Source organism: Dunckerocampus dactyliophorus, chromosome 2 (genome assembly GCF_027744805.1).
Source record: "Dunckerocampus dactyliophorus isolate RoL2022-P2 chromosome 2, RoL_Ddac_1.1, whole genome shotgun sequence".
Classification (NCBI taxonomy): Eukaryota; Metazoa; Chordata; class Actinopteri; order Syngnathiformes; family Syngnathidae; genus Dunckerocampus; species Dunckerocampus dactyliophorus.
In genome coordinates, this window is record NC_072820.1 from 32,658,605 (window position 1) to 32,681,727 (window position 23,123).

The 23,123-nt window shown below is 41.8% G+C and overlaps 2 protein-coding genes across 7 annotated transcripts; one reads left to right on the forward strand and one right to left on the reverse strand.

Annotated features, from left to right (window-relative positions):
* Positions 1 to 213: 213 nt before the first annotated feature.
* LOC129176795 (60S ribosomal protein L19) lies at positions 214 to 2,245 on the reverse strand. Its single transcript, XM_054767203.1, has 5 exons — positions 2,186 to 2,245; positions 994 to 1,100; positions 787 to 909; positions 476 to 707; positions 214 to 390 (listed from the first exon to the last, which is right to left on the reverse strand). Exons 1-5 carry the CDS (start codon positions 2,188 to 2,190, stop codon positions 267 to 269), a joined length of 591 nt encoding a protein of 196 aa, XP_054623178.1. The 5' UTR covers positions 2,191 to 2,245; the 3' UTR covers positions 214 to 266.
* A 722-nt stretch (positions 2,246 to 2,967) lies between these two features.
* Positions 2,968 to 21,262, forward strand: gpam (glycerol-3-phosphate acyltransferase, mitochondrial). 6 transcript variants are annotated; one of them, XM_054768807.1, is made up of 21 exons: positions 2,968 to 3,054; positions 6,495 to 6,632; positions 6,707 to 6,826; positions 7,096 to 7,169; positions 8,623 to 8,736; positions 8,800 to 8,943; positions 9,189 to 9,288; positions 9,371 to 9,507; positions 9,609 to 9,708; positions 12,421 to 12,633; positions 12,712 to 12,825; positions 13,599 to 13,684; positions 13,964 to 14,082; positions 14,591 to 14,661; positions 16,630 to 16,897; positions 16,981 to 17,138; positions 17,945 to 18,022; positions 18,238 to 18,375; positions 18,450 to 18,639; positions 19,253 to 19,311; positions 19,402 to 21,262. In XM_054768807.1, exons 2-21 carry the CDS (start codon positions 6,549 to 6,551, stop codon positions 19,516 to 19,518), a joined length of 2,484 nt encoding a protein of 827 aa, XP_054624782.1. In that variant the 5' UTR covers positions 2,968 to 3,054; positions 6,495 to 6,548; the 3' UTR covers positions 19,519 to 21,262. The 6 variants fall into 6 exon arrangements, with proteins under 6 accessions (XP_054624782.1, XP_054624778.1, XP_054624779.1 ...); XM_054768803.1 differs by having other exon boundaries at positions 3,036 to 3,054; positions 6,524 to 6,632; XM_054768804.1 differs by having other exon boundaries at positions 3,036 to 3,054; positions 6,524 to 6,632; positions 9,374 to 9,507.
* Positions 21,263 to 23,123: the final 1,861 nt, after the last annotated feature.

Here is a 23,123-nt window from a genome sequence, read left to right on the forward strand (position 1 = left end):
TGATGCACTGAGGAGAGAGTAGTATAACATGGTAGGCCCTTCCTAGTTTCAGGGCTTCCTGCTTCCTACTTTGAGGGCAGAGGTCCAGCATGCTGTACTTTGTGACATCTTCCAGCCAATTTTATCACTAAAAGATTGAAAAGACAGAAGAGTGTGTCCGCCTGATCCATATTGAGAGGCTTTCATCCAATACCAGATAAAAGGACAACACAATCCAGTTATATTTACCCAATTTATTAATAACAAAAAACGGTTTAAAGGCATTACTACTTGGCAGCCTCTTCCTCCTTGGACAAGTTCTTGATCATCTCCTCCTTCTTGGCCTGCAGACGCTCTTCTCTACGTTTGCGAGCCTCCTTTGTCTTCGTACGACGAGCCTCAGCCTGGTCACTGGACAAGTCAATACACCAAAAACAGTTGAGTGCATCGGATACTAAATTGAGTTGCAGGACGAGAAAAGGTCTCTGTGACTTACGCCAGCAGCTTCTTGCGAGCCTTGTCCGCCTTCAGCTTGTGGATGTGCTCCATGAGGATGCGTTTGTTCTTGAACACATTACCCTTGGCCTTCAGGTACAGACTGTGGTACATGTGCCTGTCAATCTTCTTGGACTCCCTGTAGCGGCGCAGGAGTCGCCGCAGAATCCTCATGCGCCGCATCCATGACAGCTTCTCTGGCATACGAGCGTTGGCGGTACCCTTCCTCTTCCCTGGACGCGGGAGGAAGTGTTAAAAATGTAGAAATGTGGGAGTTTGCTGGATGTTAAGCCATCAGGAAAAGCTACTCACCATAGCCCATGTGACGTCCCTTGCGACGTGCCAGTGTGTTCTTGCGGCAGCGAGCGCGGGAATGGACTGTCACTGGTTTCCTGATGATCAAGCCATCTTTCACCAGCTTGCGGACCTGTTGGCCTGTCCAACAAATATTGGGCAACAGCTGTGATTAAATGGGGACAGAGTAGCCAAACTACTTCTGCTGTACGGTAATCAACTCACGTGAGTTGGCATTGGCAATCTCATTGGTCTCATTGGGATCCAACCACACCTTCTTCTTGCCGCATCGCAAGACGCTGGACGCCAAGCGCTTCTGCAGCCTGAGCATACTGGATAAACAAGTTTAATGAGGCACCTTGTTATTACCTGCAATTATGACAGCCCTCTGCAGACGTTACTGTAATGCAAACACCTCCTGGGTGCATTCAGAGTTTAATTCTCAGAAGTTCACAGCCTTGTATCCGCAGACTACCCTGGCGCAGCATGATAGGTGGCGCAGCCACACAGAGACTTTCAGTTAGTTAAAATGGTGTAAATCGGTCAAGTAAAACAAGACTTTATCAATCATATTAGCTGTAATTGTGTAATTGTCATCACACTTATTGCTCATTTGTACACATTTGCAGTGCAGGAAGAAAGCAGCAGGACCTGCTTTGAAAGCGAAAGTAAAGCTGTGGGGGAAAAAAAATCTCGCCATCATCAAAGCATTACAGGCAGTTTGGTTGCACATCATAGCCTGCACCAGGGGCCGGCAACCTTACCGTCATGAGCTATATATATATATAAAATTGGGGGTTTTAAGGTGATTTTACGCCGATTGTGTTAACATACTATGTCAAAATGGAAAAAAATAACTGTACAGCCACACGTGAGGTTGTACTGTAAACAAGGAAACCAGCTGAAGCAAAATGAATAGTTTTAAGGTGAGATGTAAAAAGATAGAATACAAAAAAGGTACATAAAGACGCTAATTCTAAAAAAAAAAAAACTTGCAACGGTTTAAACCTATTACTTAATTTTGTTATGGTCACAATGTTGACATACGTGGCTATGTGTTACCTGCATTACTACCACTGACATATGTGGCTATGTGTTATCTGCATTACTACCTCTAGAAGTTTTCTTCTTGAATAAGTTTATGTCAAAGTGTATAATACTGACAAGTGACTGTAAACACGCCTCTTTAAATTCTTAAGTGTCAAACTGTGGCTATGTTGTGACATGTCTGAAGTTACTAGCTAGCTAGTTAACACTAGCATTGGGCCTAAATGCGCATTTGGCAAAATCCTCGTTTAAATTCACATTAAAACTAAAGAGACATCTTTACTAAGGTCTTAAATAATTCAGTTAATGTTGATGTAAACGTCTAGTTCTTTTTAAAAGCCTACATTTGGACGTCGAACATTAAACTTACCTCATGGATGCCGCTAGCTTGACTAAGTTGGAGGAAGTAGAACGACCCAGTCGCAACCATTATAGCAATCGGCAGAGGTGACGCACGCACGCTTCTGGTTACAACAGCTTAACATAACCATCATTTTCAAGTCAGAGTGTGTACACTTTTATCCAAATGTCTAAATAATTAAATAGTTTATTCAATATATACAACATTAACGTGTTAAAAACAGTCGTATTATTTAAACACCCCCTCAAGACTGGGGGCAAATGGTACACTCTAATTTGATGTAATTATTTTCTTCAACAATAGAGAGCGCGCGGTAATAAGTGATCTTGGCCGCACTTTACTTCATTATACACTATTGTATGCAGTACTGTGTAGTCGCTATTGTGATAGAATAAGATACATACAAATTATGTTGATGTGTCCTGACATCTTGGGGATCCCGACACAACAAGCTGTCAGAACCCAAATATCCTCCTGTTGAGACCTTGCAATGGATTTGTGTTCTTTGTAAGGGACTGTCCACAGTTTTATTTAAAATGCAAAACCCTCCACAAGAATAAAAACATTGTGCTATGGTAAGGACATCGTGTGCTTACCAGTGATATGGGATTAGTTAGGGGGAAAAGGACAAAAAAATACATTACTTTTTGTGTAAAGAACTGAACTTAGAAAAATAAGTTTTGCGTGTGTGTTTTTGACAACTGCTTAGACTTAAAAAAAATGGATTTCACCAAAGTATTGAATTGCACTGTAGATGCAGGTTTTGGCCCTGACCTGAGGGTGGCAGTAACGTCTCACCGTTGAATGACGATTGTTTCAGGATAAAGGCCCAGAAGGAAAGGAAGCTCTGCTGCATGAATGAAAGATCAAAGTCCTGTGTGAGTAGCTCATTATAATATTCATGACTGTTGCGATGTGATTGGGTTTCGTGTCTGCTCTCAGCCGATCAGACTGCACTGGCTTTGATCGATATTCTAATGAGGCGTGTCCAACCTTGAGCCAATGAATGTCAAGCTAGTCGCTGCAGCATGCTACCGGCGAGGAACGTCAGAGCGGCTTTAAACTAGCATGAGCACGGTTGCTACCAAAATATCATACAGCCCAGCTTGCTGCTAGCACACCACGGAGTTATTGTTTTTTGTTTTTACCTTTTTAAAAATTAAGAATTAGCATAATGCAACCTTGAAGGTAAGTGTTTTCCATCCATCCCTCATCTTTTTTGCCGGGCATTGTCATGGAAACAAGCTAGCGTAGCTTAGTCATATCGTCTTCCATCCAGGTTGTGACTGCAGCATGACGTTAGTGACTTGAATGGCGGCGTTAGTCCGTTACCTTAAAGGCTGCAACTAAGAGCCACATTAATGGAACAATGGGCAACATATAACGAGGTTAGCATGCGGCTAGACATGTTTCTGATGGTGCAAACGTGTGGCGATGACAGAAGTAAGCACCCAATGGAGGTATGGACCATTCCTTGGGATGCTGTGAATGATAACAACCCTTACAATACCATTAACTAGGTTATAAATAGTTGCTAGTCCAAGCCAGACATGCATAGCTTGGTGCTAGCCATTGTTGTCTGTGAGGCTAGTTATCTGCGAGCCCCATCTGTCACCCGGAGACTTGTTTGACCTGCTTATCCCTGATGTCCACATCTTACAGGGACCACGTACAACAACAATGATGCCTCCTTTGTGTTCCAGGAGACATAGCACGATATTTTCTTTGTTGGCTTTGAAGCAAAAGCCCCTTTTTAAAATGTACACATGTTACCAATTGTCTCCTTAATGGTCTTACTCTTAAAAATATAATATGAAGGTAATACAGTTTTCACTTTCACTGCATTAAATCTGGACCAATTTCAAGCTTAATCAAATATATTTAAAAAATTTTTTTTTATCTATATAAAAATATATTTACATCCATGGTTAGGTTGTTGAAAAGGTTGGATGTGGTGAAAGTTATATTATTGTGATGCCATCCCTCACCTGAGGATGGGGATGCTGATATTTGTAAATGTAATATTTCCATATTACATTTTTATTACACTTTTACAATGAGCAGACAGAAGAGCACATTGGGCACATTATTTAAAAAGATGCATCAAACTATGTTGTTAAGTATAGGTAAGTAGAATATTTGGGTTGAAGTCAATGTCTCATAACATGGATTTTTAAGCATTATTATTTTTCAGAGTTTATTGAAAAAAAAATTCTGGCTCAGGTAAACATCCCTCTCATAGTCTTGAAAAAATATATACTATTTTTTTGCTTTCACAACATTAAATCTTTTCAACAACTTCAGACCTCACCGTAGCTAGGAAGTGTTTTTTTGTGTAAACTGCGAATGCAGACTGTTCTGGTAGACTACAAACATAACACACCATAACTGCATTAAGATGCTTTGCCACCCATCCAATAGAAGATCATCATTTCTTGATCGAGCCTATGACTGGCATTATAACATCTCAGGATTACAGCATATCAAAAATATTTGGTTATAATGGATGTCAATGGGACCAAATCAGTCGTGAGGTCAAAGAGTGTAGGCATGAGTAAATCCATACACCTTGCAATTGAAGGCATTATGACAATTGAAAAAAATCAAATAAATAAAGGCCAAGTTTCATACAGTTAGCCTTGAAACTGAATATAGAGAATCAAAACTATCACATTGCAGAATGTACACATTTGGTCCTCCAAGGTTCCTGAAGGGTTAAATGGACTGTAAATCTTCCATGGAGTCATGGCAACCTTCCACTGTTACCCAATCGTCCACTGCCTCTCATTCTCAATCTGCTTTGTTTAGCTCCCGACAAAGTCACCCTATGCAGGGGGAGTATTCTCGGGCAATGACCCCTTCTTAAAAAGCCCACTCACCGGTGCGCATGCCATCCACTAGCAGGGCACGTGATATCTACCGCTGGTCACTAGTGATGGAACATGTTGTCTGCCAAAAGGAGAGTTCCACTGCTGATTGACATTGTGTTCAGCTTCCAGTGACTCAACTAATTTATTTCAACACAGGCTAGACTATAATCCCACTGCACCTTTGCACATATGTTGTTCGTAATAATCTGCTCATAAATTGTACAGAAAGTGGTGGGACAAAAGGGTTAGCTGGTTGGTGTTTATAAAGTCTGATTTGCTTTTTTGTGGACATTTGGGGCCCACACATTGTTATCCAGCGCTGGAACAAAAGGTTAGCCAGCAAACCGTGACATCCAACGCCTCCATGTTGCTCTGATTTTGCAAACTGCGTGAATTTGTACGCTCATTTATTGGTAATTGTGTGTAAAAGTGCAGGGGGAAAATACAGTTTTACGTCATATAGTGGGCAGAAATGTTCATTTATTCAACTGCAGAGAGTAGCAAGTGTCTATTAGGGGTAAGGTGTTGTGCAATTCATTGGGGAGTGAGTCCACTATTTGAAGAATAGTAGTAGTGTTATGCAATTTACTGGAGTAATGCGTCTATTTAATTGAGTGGAGACCACTATTTAATAGTTGACATAATGCGGTAGTAGTGTTTTGCAGGTTATTAGGACATGGTGTCAATTATAGTTGTTAGTGTTATTAGTGTTGTGGTGTGCAACATGTTGGGGTATGGCACTTACTAGAGCAGAGGCACTATTTAACATTTGGAAAAATAAGGTAGTGGTGTTCAACAGTTTATTGGGGAATGATATCTATTACAACAGAATCCGCAGTTTGAAGATGCAATTATTGGGGCGTGGCGTCTTTTTGAGTGGGAGGCCCTTAACTGATGAAATACAGTAGTACTGTGATGCAGTTTATTTAGGCATGGCGTCTACTAGCTCTGAGGCTACCATTTAATATTTGAAGAAAAACAGTAGTTGAGTTATGCAATTTATTTAAGTCTTGGCGTCTACTAGCTCTGAAGCTACAAGTTAATATTTGAAGAACAGTAGTTGCGTTATGCAATTTATTTAGGCATGGTGTCTGCTAGCGCTGAGGCTATGATTTCATATTTTAAGAAAATCTGTAGTTTTTATGCCATTTATTGAGGCATGGTGTCTACTAGCACTGAGACTACGATTTAATATTTTCAGAAAAAACGTAGTAGTGTTATGCAGTTTATATGGGCATGACGTCTGCTGGAGCAGAGGCATTTAATATTTTGTAAGAAATCTGCTCTACTAGATGCCCTGCCTTGCTTTTGTATAAAACAACTGCGTCTAGCATGTGAGAGTTGTGATAGTTCTTTGTTGGCTGAATGAGTAATATTTGCATACAGGTTAAAAGGTGATCGGATAAGGCCGTAGCCATTTAAAGCAATCATCCTCATCTCCTAACCAGGCATTCAGGTAGAGGTATTCTGTCTGAAGGGAGAAGAGTGAACAAAAGGGGACGATGGAGTCGTCGGACGGCTTGTTGCTGCAAGTCAACAACGGCGAGCAGTGGTGCAACCGCTGGAAGCGGCCCAATGACGACTCCGTAAGTGTCAAATCTCATTAGTATGTTGTACTATCTCTGTGCAATCATTCATATTTTTGTTTGTATACATGCAGGACCGAAGCACCAGTCCGTCAGTGCTGCGCTGCGTGGCCACCACGTGGAAGGAAGGGCTGCTGAACAGGAAGAGGCCCTTTGTGGGCCGCTGTTGTCACTCGTGCACGCCACAGAGCTGGGTAAGCTTACACCACTGATAATTAACTCTAGCCAGAGCACAATTAGCATCGTTCACTTTACACTCTTCCCATGCAAGAGCAACACTTATTATTGTGGTTCACCATCACACAGAGAGCTGTTTCTAATATTGTGTTTCTAGTATATAATATGATCTTCCGATGAAGCCAACTACAGTATTAAAAACACCTCTCTGAAGTAACATGAACATTCCTTAAATAAGTGAAGTTATGATGAACATTCCCGTATGATTCATTTGTTTCCACCGCAGGAGAAGCTGTTCAACCCTAGTATTCCATCGCTGGGACTGCGCAATGTCATCTACATCAATGAGACGCACACCAGGTACACTGAGCAGAATACGATGTAGAATCAAATCCATTGAATAGAAGTAGAAGTAGTAGTAGTAGTACAGAACACCTGTCATGAAGTCTGTGGAGCTGGACTGGTGAATAATTTAAAGTGACAGCCGACACACCTGTATCATGTGTCTGAATGTCATTAAGACATGAACATACCACTGTTTTTTGGCTTTTTTTTTTTTTTTTTTTTTTTTTTTTTTTTTTTTACAGTTGAGACATGACAACTATCAGCCTTTGGATAGTGAATCACTTGGAATTAAGCTATCGAATATATAAATAAAATTGTTAGCAATTATATCAAAGAGAAGGGATTTCATTGTCATTAACAACGGACAATAGCTACAGTAATTAAATGATTGTCTCATCAGTCAGTCTCTTAGGCTTGAACTTAACAACACATGAAAATTATGATTAATAGCTAAATGAATTACAATAATTGATCAAATGTAATAACAAGTAAAAGTGAAGGAATGTCATTTTCTTAGCAGAGGTTTGTTTGGTATTAGTCACTCTTGTATAGCACAAAACAATACAGTGGAATGAAGGCATGCAGAATGATGAATAACTCCGTTTCTGTCTCCTTTCTTCCTTCTTAAAAGCACTCTGCGCCAAGCACTGATGAGGCATTCAGGCACACGCTATATTTCTAAGTGTTTTTAAAACAATATATATATATATTGTGGCTACAAAATGACGCCAAGGAAAGTTGCTAGTGCCAGAACTTGGATAAAGAAGGTGAGAAACACTATTAAATTCAAGAAAGAAGTCATAGCAAAGTATGACTGTAGCGTCTGCTACAATAGGATTGTGCTGTGAAGGTTTCTTAGTTAACACAGGTTGCAGGCGGAATGGTTTAAAGGAGACACATAAAAGAAAGTGGGCTGGGCCGGCATATGTAATGGGGATTGTACCTGCTGCTGAAGTTCATGTGAGCAAGTATACAGCTCTACCTGTTTATTCTTTAAAATGTATTTTGTTTATCAATTTAATTTGTCATTTCTTATTTTGCATTGTTTTCTACATGTAAAACTAATTATTGCATTGGTTTTCGTCTGACATTTTGGAAGGGATTAATGACAAAAACCGAGGTTCCACTGTGTAAGTATTTCTCTAAGCATTTATTTTAATATAAAATACATAAAATGTAATTGGCAGTACCAACAAAAAAATGGCTTCAACTAGCATTTAACATTAGCAGTGGTTGGTGGAATATGGTTTTAAATATGGAAGGCGTAGCACAACGAGCGTGATGTTATGTGAACGTTCATCAAGGTGTAACAAAAACTGCTCCAGTGTAAATAATACGGCTGAGAAGAAAGCAAACAGAAATCTTCTTTGTAGTACAGCTGGACCTACCTTTTATAACGTAAGAGAACATGTGGCAGTGTTGTGTGTTCCCGGTGAATGAAAGGTCTCGTGTGTGCTCCCGCGTGCAGGCAGCGCGGCTGGTTGGCACGCCAGTTGAGCTACGCTCTCTTTGTCATGGAGAGGGATGTCCACAAGGACATGTTCCCCAGGAACGTGGTGGAGAATGTGCTCAACAACGACAGGTATGCATATGGGAGAACCATTCAGAACCGTGAAAGGAAATGAGATCTGCGCGTCTAATGCAGAGTGACGAGTGCCATCTTCAGCGTGGCCGCCGATCTGGATGGCAGCCAGCCTGGTTCTGAGCACAAAACTGTCAGGAAGGTCAAGCAGAAGACCAGGACCTTCCTCCAGAAGATGGTGGCCAATGTTTCCCCAGCCTTCATCAGGTAGAAACAGCACAGCATCTGTCTCCAGTGCACAAAGCAAGGTCCACGAAAGCATTTGGTGTAGAAGAAGCCCTTCAATTCCCTCAAAATCTTGCAGAAAGTCTTCCTATAACAGTGGACACTGCAAACTGTATTTACTTCCTGCGTATTTCCATTACTTCCTGTAGTCGTAATGGCCATTTAGGGTAAAGTAAACAAATAGACTAAATTTGGAGTCCTCGCTCTTTATCTGCTGTCCTGTTTAGGCTGACGGGCTGGGTTCTCCTGAGGCTCTTTAACGGTTTCTTCTGGAGCATTCAGATCCACAAGGGGCAGCTGGAGATGGTCAAGAAAGCAGCTGCAGAGGTCAGGACACAGAACAACGTGGTGTAGAATCCAGCATCTTCTTTGAATAGACAATATCAAGTCACTTGTCTGGTCTGTGCAGCAGAACGTGCCCATGGTCTTCCTACCCGTACACAAGTCCCACATCGACTACCTTCTCATCACGCTCATTCTTTTCTGTCACAATATCAAAGCGCCGCACATTGCTGCCGGAAACAACCTCAGCATCCCCATCCTCAGGTGAGGGATGGCATCACAATAATATACAGTAATTGTGTAACACGCATATTTTTTTTGTTCGTATTTTAGAGGCCGCTGACACTGTTTATTTTTTTTTTTAGCACCCTGATCCGTAAACTGGGAGGATTCTTCATACGGCGGAAAATGGAGGAGTCCAACGACGGGAAGAAAGACATTTTGTACAGATCACTCTTACATGCAGTGAGTCTCATTTACACATCCAGTGGACAAAAGTTTTGGAGCACACTTACTACTATTATTACTGAGGGTACCAAATTCATGGTGTCCTAATACTTGAGACGGAATTCTCTAACTAATCATGCACACTTTTCATGCTAATAGTGATTTCCTATTTCTTCACCTTGCGTAGAAATCCACTTTCTAATACTCACTTGCATCGCAACGGCTAGATTTGATTAAATCTAAGAGCTTTTTTTGTGGCTTGTGAATGCTAAGCTACTTGTAGCATTCCTCAAACCTGCAAGAATGGAAAAATGTGCTCTAAATACAGCAGTGAGTCAGGATTAGTGGTTTGTTCTAGTTTTGTTGTTGTGGTGTGTAATTAATGGAATACACACTACATTGTGCATTCCCCCGCCAAAATAAGTGTGTGTTGTCCCATTAAGATAAGTGGTATCAGCTGAGGACAGTTTTGTGTGCGTGCGTGCAAAAAACAATGGCCTACATTTTATCTCCATGGACTTACAGTACATTTGTCCCGATACTCAAGCCTTTTCAAGCAGTCTATCTTCTCAAGGAACAATACTAACACTTGTATGTACGTCAGAGTAATCAGCGTACGGCTTGTACAGTATAGTGCTATATCGGGGTGTCATGAGACAGGATACACGAGATTGGGTCTACGGCAGGGGTCACCAACGTGGTGCCCGCGGGCACCAGATAGCCCCCCACGACCACATGAGGTGCCCGCAAGCCTGCTTTTCTTTCAGGTTTTCAGTTAATAATGAAAGAACAGTTTTGGAGATAAAGTCAGAGAGGCCAGACTGAGATGGTTTGGACATGTCCAGAGGACAGATAGGGAATATATAGGTAGAAGGATGCTGAGTTTTGAACTGCCGGGCAGAAGGCCTAGAGGAAAACCAAAGAGGAGGTTTATGGATGTAGTGAAAGAGGACATGAAGGTACGGTAGTTGGTGTGAGAGAAGAGGATGCAGAAGACAGGCTTAGATGGAGGCAATTGATTCGCTGTGGCGACCCCTGAAGGGAAAAGCCTAAAGGAGAAGAAGAAGAATGAAAGAACAGTAGAAAGAAATGCATTCTGAAATACAAAATGTGAGTTGTGGACACCAGCATTTTGTTAATGTTCTGGTAAAACAAGCATATTTGCTTTGTTTGGGTTTAAAATAAGCTCTGAAAATAAATGTTACAAAAATGAGTAGCTCTTGGCCATTTTCATTTTGTAAAAGTAGCTCTCACAAGGAAAAACGTTGGTGACCCCTGATCTACGAGGACGAGAGGAGATTTTTACATTATTTAAGGAAAGTGCAATGAAAAAATATGACAATATATTGCAATCTACCAATTTAATTGCTACTACATTTTACCCTTGTGCTCTTTGTGTGTATGCTACCGGCCCCTCTTCCACCTACTGAGACAAGGTTTGTAGGACTGACAAAAGGGCTCACTCCGTTCATGCTGTTGTCTTGTGGAACAAATGCGCCAAGGTGCTGAAAAACAATGCTCAGCGTGAACCTCTTCCTGCCTGTTAAGAGGCGAGAAATGAGGAAAACGACACTCATGCACATGGCAGTATACTTGTATTGAGGCTGGCAAAAGTATCCAGTTTATTTTCATTTATTGTGTGATTCATTAATTAATTCATTATTGTCCCAGGCATAGTGCCCACGAGACTGTAATTTTCTGAACTAAAAAATCACATTTTAATATTGTGAGATCTTGCGATACCCCTAGCAGTGTATACTTACTTGCCACTGAAAATGACTCAACACAGTAGTGCATTGGTAGTGAGCAGCAAGGTAATTTGTGTCGTGACGACGGTCAAGCGTGGTCTTCTGAGGCTGCATGAGTGCTGCCAGCACTGAGGGGCTGCGGTTCATTGAGGGGAAACGTGAATTCCAATATGTACTGTGACATTGTGAAGCAGAGTGTGATCGCCTCTCTTGGGAAACGGAGCTGCACGGCGGTTTTCCAACATGAAAACTCTCCAAGATGATCAATTGCGTTGCTGAGGAAGCTGATGGAGTGGCCAAGTATGTCTCCTCTATTTCTGAACCCAATTGAGTGCCTGTGGGGCATCCTCAAGCGGAAAGAAGGAAGGAAGGAGGAGAAGCTCCAGTTCCATCAATGATATCATGGAGGAGTATTAAGGATTTCAGTAAGAGCCAGTGAATTCCATGCTCAAGACTATCAAGGCAGTGCTAGATAACAGTGGTGCTCACATTAAATATTTACACTTTGGACACGGTGAGGTGATTTCTTTTCAGTGGATAGTAAATATATCTTGCTATACAAGCTAAAGTACATCCAAGTGTTGTTTCTACAGTATTGTCCCATGAAATGTGAGGGATATAGGCACTTCAGTGAGATACTGTATTTATCCAAATATAACAATGTGTCTTGCAGAAATGATTGAGAGCCTAACAAAAGAAAGTCTCATGAATGTAATTAAGGCCTCTCATATTTTCAGCTGACACAAAGCTGAGGGTCTACAAGTATATTTAAGGACAAAGCATCTCCTGTGTAAAAGTCCCTAGACAGCAAGAGACAGCTGCGGACTGCTGCAGTTACACAACACAGCATTGGCACATGCCCAGCTCCATATAGTGTGTCTCACTTTTAACTTTTTCACCTCTTTGCCCCCTCCTCCCAGGGCAATGACTTACCTTTGACCTCTCCACACAAAAAGGTCTGTAAAAATGGTGTATCCTCCAGTACACAGAGGAGCTGTTACGCCAGCAGCAGTTCTTGGAGGTCTACCTGGAGGGGACACGCTCCCGCAGTGGCAAGCCGTCGCCGGCGCGCGCAGGAATGCTCTCCATTGTGGTGGATGCGCTGCACACGGGCTCCATCGGCGACGTGCTGGTGGTGCCGGTCGGCATCTCGTACGACCGCATTATCGAAGGCAACTACAACAGCGAGCAGCTGGTGAGGATTGTTTTGTTGTTTTAGGTGCGACTTCAGAGAAGATTTTAAGATGTTGATGATGATATCCTCTAATACAAGGGCAAGCCCAAGAAGAATGAGAGCCTGTGGGGTATAGCGTGCGGCGTCTTCCGGATGCTGAGAAAGAACTACGGCTGTGTCCGAGTTGACTTCAACCAACCCTTTTCTCTAAAGGTTAGGCTATTTTAACAACCTACACTAGCACTCCCTTGTCACCTGCACAATCAAATGAGGGTTTACAAAGATAACGATTGACACAGAGAGGTATAATATGTTTATTATTGTGGTTTGCAGTAGATTATATAGAGAGGTGTTTCTAATGTTTTGTGCTGTTCATGCTGATTTTTATGAAATATTTTTTTATTTTATTGTTTTTGTCCATTATCCTTATTTTAACATTTTATATTTATCTACTCTTACTGTTCCCTTTTATATTTATTTACTGTTATTACATTTTATTTTAATATTATTTATATTTTTTAGTTTGACCTTATTTATATTTATTTATATTATTTAATTTATATTATTGATTTTATTTGTTTGTTAAACTTAAACTTAACATCTTTATTTTTTTTCTTTTTTACTAATATATGTTTGTTAGTACCGTATTTTTTTCTACACCTTTTCTTTTATTTCCTGCATTACCGCATAAGTTATCCATCCATTGCTACACATATCGCGCTATTGTTTTCTCTTTCATTAGAAGATAACATTTAAACATAGGAAGTGAACAAATGAATTATCAGATATATAATAGACTTTAATATAATAGACTTTGTGCATGTGAGGCTGCTTTTACCATCCTTATTCTTGATTTTGTTACATTTTCTCGTGTGTTCTTCATTGATGATAAAGGGTATTGGATGTTTTGTTGTATTCTTTTTGGCGGAAGTGCCTGATTTTTCGATATAAATGAAGCACGATTGATTGCTATCTGTTGAATATAGGAATACCTGGATAGCCAGAGAAGCCGCCACATTCCGCTACCAGTCTCCCTGGAGCACGCCTTAATGCCTACCATTATAGAAGCGCAGTAAGTATTGTGCAACAGGAGAATACTTTTTTTTTTTTTTAATGAACAGCATAGCCCTCCTCTGACGCTGCCTCACAGCAGGCCCCGTCATTTGACATTTGCACACCACATGTTAGTTGACATTAGTGGGGGTCATTTCAGTTCAGAGTGCTTCTCTCCTCCCTCTTGATAAACTAATAACATTTCCACAACGCTGCACTGCTGAGTGCAGCTGCCCCTTATTTAGCCGCGGTGTATTTCTACACCGCTGCAAACCATAATAAACTTATCGGCCCGCAGGCCTGATGCTCAGCTGCTTGATCGCCAGGAAGAGGAGGAAGGCCAACAGGACAGAGATCTTCCTGAAGACCTCTGCAGACGACAGCTCATCAACAACCTTGCCAAGCATGTGCTTTTCAGTAAGAAACACATTCAACTGTCCAAACACGTGCAAGTGTACGCTGCTCGCGAAACATCAATTCTCACAGCATCAGTGCTTTTAGCAGCAGAAGCACAAAACCGGTTCTCCCCAGCTTCTGTTACACTTGCCCAGTTTCTTTTTTTGTTGTAACTACTCCGCCCCCCAGCCAATCACAATGCCTACAGCCGCATGGCATGTTGTTTTCAGCCAATAGGACGTAAGGGAGGATGGGGGAGCCAAAGAGGGGTTGGAATGCAGCGCCAGAGCTTTTCATCCCTTCAAATGAGCCATGCTTACCACGACCTGGAGTAACCCCTGTCGGAACCCTTGCTCATCATCACTCCCTCGCTCTCCACAACCTGCCAAACTTATCATGATGAACATTACTGAATTTAATAGTAACCATCAATGCCACCTCATCAGTCCCATTTCCATCTGCATAGACTTCTATTGTGCTACTGTTGCTTTAGTGTGGTGTTCATCACTCTTTGTATCTTCCCCCGCAGCGGCTAACAAGTCGTCCGCCATCATGTCCACCCACATTGTGGCCTGTTTGCTGCTTTACAGACACAGACAGGTAAAATCTGGCATGTACATTTACATCCTTTCTTTCTTTTCTTCCACTCATTGAAGTATGTATTTAAATGAGTCCACTTCCTCTGCTCTTGCCTATGCCTTACACCAGCCAAGGTGAAGCAAATGTCACACACTCCTGCATGGTAATGAACCACAGATCAAGTTCTTTATGAATCAGCGCTGCAGTTTTACACGTTAGCACACCCTGCTGGTGGAATGCTGCATGTGTACGTGTAATGCTGTCTTAAATACTTAAATACTATAAGAAGGCGGGGCTTAACACATTATCTGTAACAGGTATTTATTTTGTTAAATTTAATTTAAAACTTTTTTTCAAAAAATATTTTTCATTTTTTTATTAATACTTGTGTACATTTATATAATTTATTCACCTTTATAAAATATTATTTATTATTTTTCTATTTGTAACTTTGTTAGAACTACTGTTCATAACTAGTAATTATTTGGCGTGCATGAGAAAGTAACTATATACCAAATACTGTATATATACTCTTTGGGCATATATTAACAAGCATATTGGTACAACCTGGGTGGGAAGATGCAGGAGACAGGTTGGTACACATGCAACAAGTCTCCCACGTCAAAGGAATGATCCACTGGAAAGGCAGAAGCCAGTACGCATGGTTCCAATGACATTGCAGGACTTGCCAGATCAATGCTGCCTTTTGGGACTCAGGCTGCATGCTATTTGCCCATAGCTGGGGCCCAAGCAGGTGCTACCACTCGGGGCCAGAGTGGACCTTGTAGTACTGGGCGCTAAGGGGTAACCTCACATTCCCAACAACTCCAGAACTCCCGAATTGGAGCCTTCCCAGCAGCTGCAGTTTATTGTCATACCCAGGTCATGGTACAACATAGCAGCAACAGAACCAATGTAACAGCAGGAAAGAACAAACCTCTCTGCTGATGAGTTAATTGTAAACAACAGTATGACGAGTGTAACATGCAGATGCAATATTTCAAAGCGCATGCAGAGGTAGAAAAAGCTTCTGGATGCTGACCACTCGTGATACTTCAAACACTACTACTACTACTGCCATCTTATGGAATTCATTTTAACAAACTACATCAGCAGGCTGCCTACAGCCACAGTTAATCATTACAGTTTTTTAATTAGAGGACACCATTGGTAGAACGCAACTGTAGGAGGCTTGGCGGAAATCAAATCTAAGCATTACCGTAAAGCACCGTGTATAAACCGCACTTTTTTTCCACTGGTAAGAAGCAAAAAATCGGGGTGCGGTTTATACACGATGACAGGTCTGTGACCAGACACAGAAATTGACGAGAAGTCCATTTTAGAATAGCCGTCTGTGGGTCAGACAGTTGCTTTGACTTTAGCGCCCTCTGCTGTACAGTTGCTGAAAATGCTAGTGTATGCAACTAACTTGTCTGACGGCTGTCTGTATTTTCACACAGTGAAACCATCTCTATATACACTGAAGCTAACCTAAGCTTCCATTAAAACATTGCAGATGTTGTAAAATACAATACAACGTTGGAGTTTATTCAAATTCACACTGAAGCAATGCAATAAAATAATAGAGAAAAAGAGAAGCAGTGAAAGATAAGATATCAAAACATCTCTGAAAATTGCAAATTTCTTTATTTTGATTTTTTATTATTATTATTATTAATCTGTGCTTAGCCATAATATTAAAGATCTAGATGCCGAAGTTCAGATTTCTCCTTTATTCTTTTTGAAATTGCTTAGTGCCTTTACGCATGTTAATTAGACATGAAAGAGTTGGCAAGCATTTATAAACAAAAAATGTTTTTTCCCCCGCCGTGAGCCTGAAAATGGGGGTGCGGGTGCGGTTTATACATGGTAATTGCTTTACGGTAATTCATTTACGCATTCAGGGTAGTTTGCGTTTCAATCTACAGTGTCCAGTTAATGGTGATATTTGTGTGATTTTGCGTAACAGTGAGCATGTCTTGGCTGCAGGGTGTGGTGCTGTCTAAGCTGGTTGAGGACTTCTTCAACATGAAGGAGGAGGTGCTGTCGCGGGATTTCGACCTGGGCTTTTCAGGCAATTCCGAGGACGTGGTAATGCGTGCCTTGCACCTGCTGGAGAACTGCATTGCCGTTACCAGCAGCGCCAACCGCAACGGCGAGTTCACCATCGCACCCAGTCCAACGGTGCCGGCGCTCTTCGAGCTCAACTTCTACAGCAATGGCCTGTTCCACGTCTTTATTCCCGACGCCATCATTGGTACATCGTCTCCTCTTTACTCCAAACCACCCACCCAGCCAGCCCCATACCTCTGATGCAGACTTGTATTTATGTGCATGCAGCTTGCAGCGTGCTATCACTGCAGCGAGAGCAGGTGATGGAATCGGAGTCAGGGAAGCAGCCAAGTGGCAGCGCCGGCTTCCCCCTCAGTCAAGAGAAGCTTATCCGCAAAGCCGCAGGCCTCTCACACTTCTTGGTCAACGAGGTGGCCGTGGCCTCTGTAAGTTCTTGTCTGGATAGCTTGCACAAAATGAGCTTATCATTAGCAAGAATGCGATGCCGTCAGTAATAATGATCATATTTTAATAGCAGAGTTGCACACCATTTGCCTTCTTTCCTCTTTGCATGTTGCTAATTATCACAGGACGACAATAAGCAGTTCTGGTGTTCTTGTCATTCCATCCTCATCTCTTTTGACCAGCTCCACCCTTTTGGTACCCTGCTACTACGTTGCTATACTATGCTATACTATGTGGCTAAAAACCTAAACATTCATACTGAATATGTATTGTTGTTTGTGACTCTATTTAAAGTTTCATGGGCTTGTGGAATTTATTATAGCTATTAAGTGATGTAAGACGTAATATTTTTGTGCCATTCTATTCCCAATAATTGTTTTTTTACACTCTACTGTAGCTTGGGCTAGACCACGGGTGTCCAGCGTCCTGCCCACGGGCCATTTCTGGCTCCATATTGGCCCTCGACATATTGCCAAAATAAATTACTTCATTATTAATAGGATATATTATTAGATATCGCAATAATTTTTTTTGTCATCTATAACATGAAGCTACAATGGGGATGTTTAGCTTAGCATATATTTGCATACATTGGATTGGTTTTAGTATCTTTAATGCAGTGGCTCCCTGCATTGTTCAATTTGGACACCCATGGGCTTGAGACTTAGTTCAATTAACCTTCAGTATTCCTTCATTTTGTTCTATTTCGACTTATTGTGTGTATTTATAATTCTCAACCAGACCTTGTGTACCGTAATTTAACTATTTTGCCATCTCTGTCCCTCAGCCCTGTCAGACGATTTACCAGGTTTTCCACGACGCAGTGACCCGCCTCATCCAATATGGAGTGCTCTACATAGCGGAGGTCAGTTTCCACGCATAGTTTTAGACAATAATGGCTGTGTTTTGAGTCATTTTTTGTGGATAGCAAATCTACACTGCTGTACATGGACTACTCTATAAGTATATCCATGTTTGCTTTCTGTAGTATTGTCCCTTGAGAAGATATGCCAAAAAATGCTTGGTGAAATATGAAGGGAGGCATGTTTAAAAATGGCAATATGAATGTGTGTGTGTCAGGAGGACCAGGAGGAACTCAGCCCCAGTCCTACAGAAGATCCTTGGCCAAAAAAGTTCCCAGAGCCGCTCTCCTGGAGGAGCGACGAGGAGGATGAAGACAGCGACTTTGGAGAGGAGCAGCGGGATCGCTACCTAAAAGTTGTCCCTCTTTTAAACATCCATATCCTCACACTGCTTTAGTCTTTATTACATTTCTTCTTCTAACCTTTCAGGTGAGCCTCTCAGAAGAGCACCAGGAGTTCTTCGTGTTCCTGCAGCGGCTCCTCAGCCCCGTGCTGGAGGCATACAGCGGCGCCGCCATCTTTGTGCACAGCTTGAGTCAGCCCATGGCCGAGTCTGAATATACGCAGCGGCTCTTCAGATACCTGCTGACCCGCACCGAGAGGAGAGTGGCTGCTTATGGTGACTTGCCTACATTTCCTCTTGTGCATTTTATCTTAATGCGGGCCGAAAGACTTCAGGGAAGGCGCAGCTTGAAAAAAATTACGAAACAACCCAGAAAATCAAATATTTGTTGTGGAGTTGGGTAGGCCCCAACCATATTATATTCTCTGAATGGTAGGGAAATGGTTAATAACCAAATTATATTTTGGTGCAAATCCAGATAAAGGTGTGAATCCAATATTGTTTTTCAGTTTTTAGCATTTCAAGAGGGGACATTTTTGCATAATTTATGCAATTTGCAGACCTGCCAACATATATGCTTTTTTTGTACTCAAAGTTGTACTCAAAATTGTACTTTGTACTCAAATTTTATATATATATATATATATATATATATACAATTCTTGTACAAAAATTATATACAAAATTATAAAAAAAAATCATATACAGTAGAATATATATATATATATATATATATATATATATATATATATATATATATATATATATATATATATATATATTGTATAGAAATCATATTATTACTTAAATAATACTTTTAATTACTTAAATAATACTACATTTTCTGGTCATTCTACTTTTATGTATGAGGTCATTTTTTTGCTCTCAGGGGAAAGTGCAACTCATTACCTTGTGAAGAACACTGTGAGGACATTCAAAGAGCTTGGGGTAACTTTTCAAGGCTTTCATCAACCACAAAGGAATTTTGAATGATTTTTTGGGCGCAGGTCCAACCAAACGATTTTGGTTTTCCTTCAGGTCCTCAAGGAGAGGAGAGAGAACCGAGTGTCGACGCTGGAGCTGAGCACCACTTTTCTACCTCAGGCCAACCGCAACAAACTCCTGCACTACATTTTAGGCTTCACCCTGCTGTGACCTGAACGACAAGGCCTCCTCGAGGCTCCCTCTGTTAAAAGGGCTTCCACTGGCGACTGATCCCAGGTGCTAAACACTGCGGACTGCTTTACCAGGAAGTGCCTTTGCGTAAAAAAACAACAAAAAAACACTTGGTAGTGGTTTTCCGTACTTTGGTTCCTCCATAACTTTTTAATCTATCCTATAGGCCTGTGATTAAGAATCAGTTTGAGTTCAAACAAAAGCAAGCTGCCTTTCATGTACACAAGTAAGCAAATCACAACCACCCGCCATAGACCACAATAATCAGCATCTATATTATATAGTCGGAGTGCACTTAGTTTCATGTGCATCTTAAGTGCATTCACTTCAACTTATATGGCAACAGCAGAAACTTGTCTGCTGTGTTTTACAGGGAAAGCAAGAGATGTGACATTTTATGGGATTATATCTGTATTATGAATGTGAACGCGCTGTATACCGGGAAAAAAGCCTTTAGCTCCCTTGTCTTTGGAGTTGTTTACTCTTAAATAGTTATTATAGGAGCTGTAAAGACAACTAATTGTTTACTGTTTTCCCCCCCCCCAGACACACTGGCTCTAAAATCAGATTTTTTTTTTTAGGTTTGGGACAAAAAATGTAGGAGGAGAACAGTATAAAGGTTAAAGTAAGTCACTACTGGAGGAGACGCTATGTTGTATTTCAAGGCAATGAAATGGTTCTTGCCAAGCATAATGTCTATTTAAATCTTTAAACCCGCATGTGTTCATGCAGAACTTGTTAATCTGTGAATGGTGGGAAATGTAGATCCGTAAGAGCATAAAAAAATGAATACATTGGAATGGTGGCCAGGGTGGCATCTCAGTGAATGCTGGAGCTGGATCATTGTCAAGATAATGCCACTCTTAAGTGCTGTACTGCATGTTTGCTCTTGTTAACACTTTACTGTAGTAGGACAGGGGGTGTCCAAAGTCTGGCGCAGGGGCCATTTGAGGCCAACAGTGTGTTTTTCATTGGTCATTTTCTTAAAAACAATTAAATAAACATGGCAAAGGAGGATTAGGGCCACACTGAGTAGAAAAAGTGCTTTCTTACTTAAACAAATTCTTTCAATATATTTACCAAAATACAATACCAAAGTGGCCCCTGTATGCTTCAGCTTTGGACAACCCTGCTGTAGACTTTAGGTAATCTCTTGAATTGTATTCTACAGTCCAAATGTGAATTGTTATGCTGAGGAGCCTGTTGAATGTATCTGCCCCCCTTGAAAAAGGCATTGTGATTGTATTGACTTGGTGCGGACAAAAGTATTGGCGCTCAGAGCTGTGACATCCATAGGAAGTCAAATTGGAAGGTGAAGTGTTAGGCAAAACGGGGGGGTCTCTATTGATTATTTAATCAATGTGTGTGTCTAAATACTTCTGTCCATTAAACTACCTGAGTCAAGAGCAACTAAACAAACACACATACCTTAGTAAGTAGGGTTTCAAAACGCCTGTATCATGGGAGCAGGTATCTTTTTTTTAATGCACTGTCTTGTTCTTGTGTTTGTGTGTGTGTGTGTGTCTGCGCATGTTAACAATTCAGTGTGGGAATCATAAATAAGAAAAAAAACCACTGTGCATTGTAATGTTAAAACATATACCAGATAACATGACAAGAATCACCAGCCACTAAAATGTGTTTTTGTTCTTTGTTTTTTTGGCTTTCTGAAAGCAAAGCACAATTGTCATCATTAGATGTGTAAATAAATGATTAATTTTTATTTTATTTTATATTTTTCGAGGGGGCCACAATAAGCAAGTATGAATTGGAAGTCCGACATAAATAAAATGATTAATTCTTTTTGGGATTTTATATTTTTAGGTAATTTAAAAAAATATATATTTTTCGGTAACTATTTTGTTGATTTTGGATTTTTGAGGGGCCTGCAATAATTAAGTATGGATTGGAAGTCCCATATTTAGTGCGTGTTTGGGTCACATCAGTTGCGGAGCTACGGGGTGGCCAGCGTAGATGTAGTAAATACACTGTACTGTACGTAGACATGTATGTTTTGGACACTAGGGTGAAGAGGGGGGTGGAGCTGTCAACTGATCACCACCTGGTGGTAAGTTGGCTCCGATGGTGGGGGAGGATGCCGGTCAGACCTGGCAGGCCCAAACATATTGTGAGGGTCTGCTGGGAATGACTGGCAGAGTCCCCTGTCAGAAGAACTCCCACCATGTTCTGAGGGAGGTGGCAAACATTAAGTCTGAATGGGCCACGTTTCGTGCCTCGATTGTCAAGGCAGCTGATCAGAGCTGTGGCCGTAAGGTGGTCGGTGCCTGTCGTGGCGGTAATCCCAGAACCCATTGGTGGACACCAGTGGTGAGGGATGCCGTCAAGATGAAGGAATCCTATCGGACCTTTTTGGCTCATGGGACTCCGGAAGCAGCTGACAGGTATCGTCAGGCCAAATGGTCTTCGGCTCTGGCAGTCGCTGAGGCAAAAACTCGGACATGGGAGGAGTTCGGAGAAGCCATGGAGAAGACTTCCGGACAGTTTCGAAGAGATTCTGGACCACCATTCGGCGTCTCAGGAGGGGGAAGCAGTGCACAGTCAACACCGTGTATGGTGAGGATGGTATGCTGCTGACCTCGACTTGGGATGTTGTGGATCGGTGGACAGAATACTTCGAAGACCTCCTCAATCCCACCAACACGTCTTCCTATGAGGAAGCAGAGCCTGGGGACTCCACGGTGGGCTCTCCTATCTCTGGGGCTGAGGTTGTCAAAAAGCTCCCCGGTGGCAGGACCCCGGGGGTGGATGAGATCCACCCGGAGTTCCTTAAGGCCATGGATGCTGCAGGCATGTCTTGGTTGACACGACTCTGCAGCATCGCGTGGACATTGGGGGCAGTACCTCTGGATTGGCAGACCGGGGTGGTGGTCCAAAGAATGGGGACCGGAGGGTGTGTTCCAACTATCATGGAATATCTCGGAGTAGAACCGCTACTCCTCCGCATTGAGAGGAGCCAGATGAGGTTGATTGGGCACCTGGTCAGGATGCCTCCCGGACGCCTCCCTAGGGAGGTGTTCAGGGCAAGTCCGACCGGTAGAAGGCCTCGGGAAACACCCAGGACACGTTACTGTTTCCCAACTGGCCTGGGAACGCCTCGGCATCTGCCGGGAGGAGGAAAATCTGGGCCTCCCTGCTTAGGCTGTTGCCCCCGCGACCCGATCTCGGATAAGCGGTAGAAGATGAATGGATGGATGGATGGATGTACGTAGACACAGCAACAGGCGCCGAGCAGTGAGTCAACGTCGCCGCCATATTGCATGTAGCAAGAGTCGGCGATGCCTCATTCATGTGCTGCATGGAAGTGTACGACTCGTTGTACTGGCCAAAACCAAATCACGGAGAATAACCTTCCACAGGCAAGATTTAACAATTACCTATGATAGTACTTGGCCGATAGACTGCATGATTTGGCCATTAGAACATCGTTTTGAGAGCATAATTTGCCGAAGTGGTGGAAAACACTATTCCCACGCACAATTCATTGTAATTATGCTCAAGGTAGTATGTATATTTCATCAGAACATATACAGCTAATTAACAACTCAGTTTACACATCTGTAATC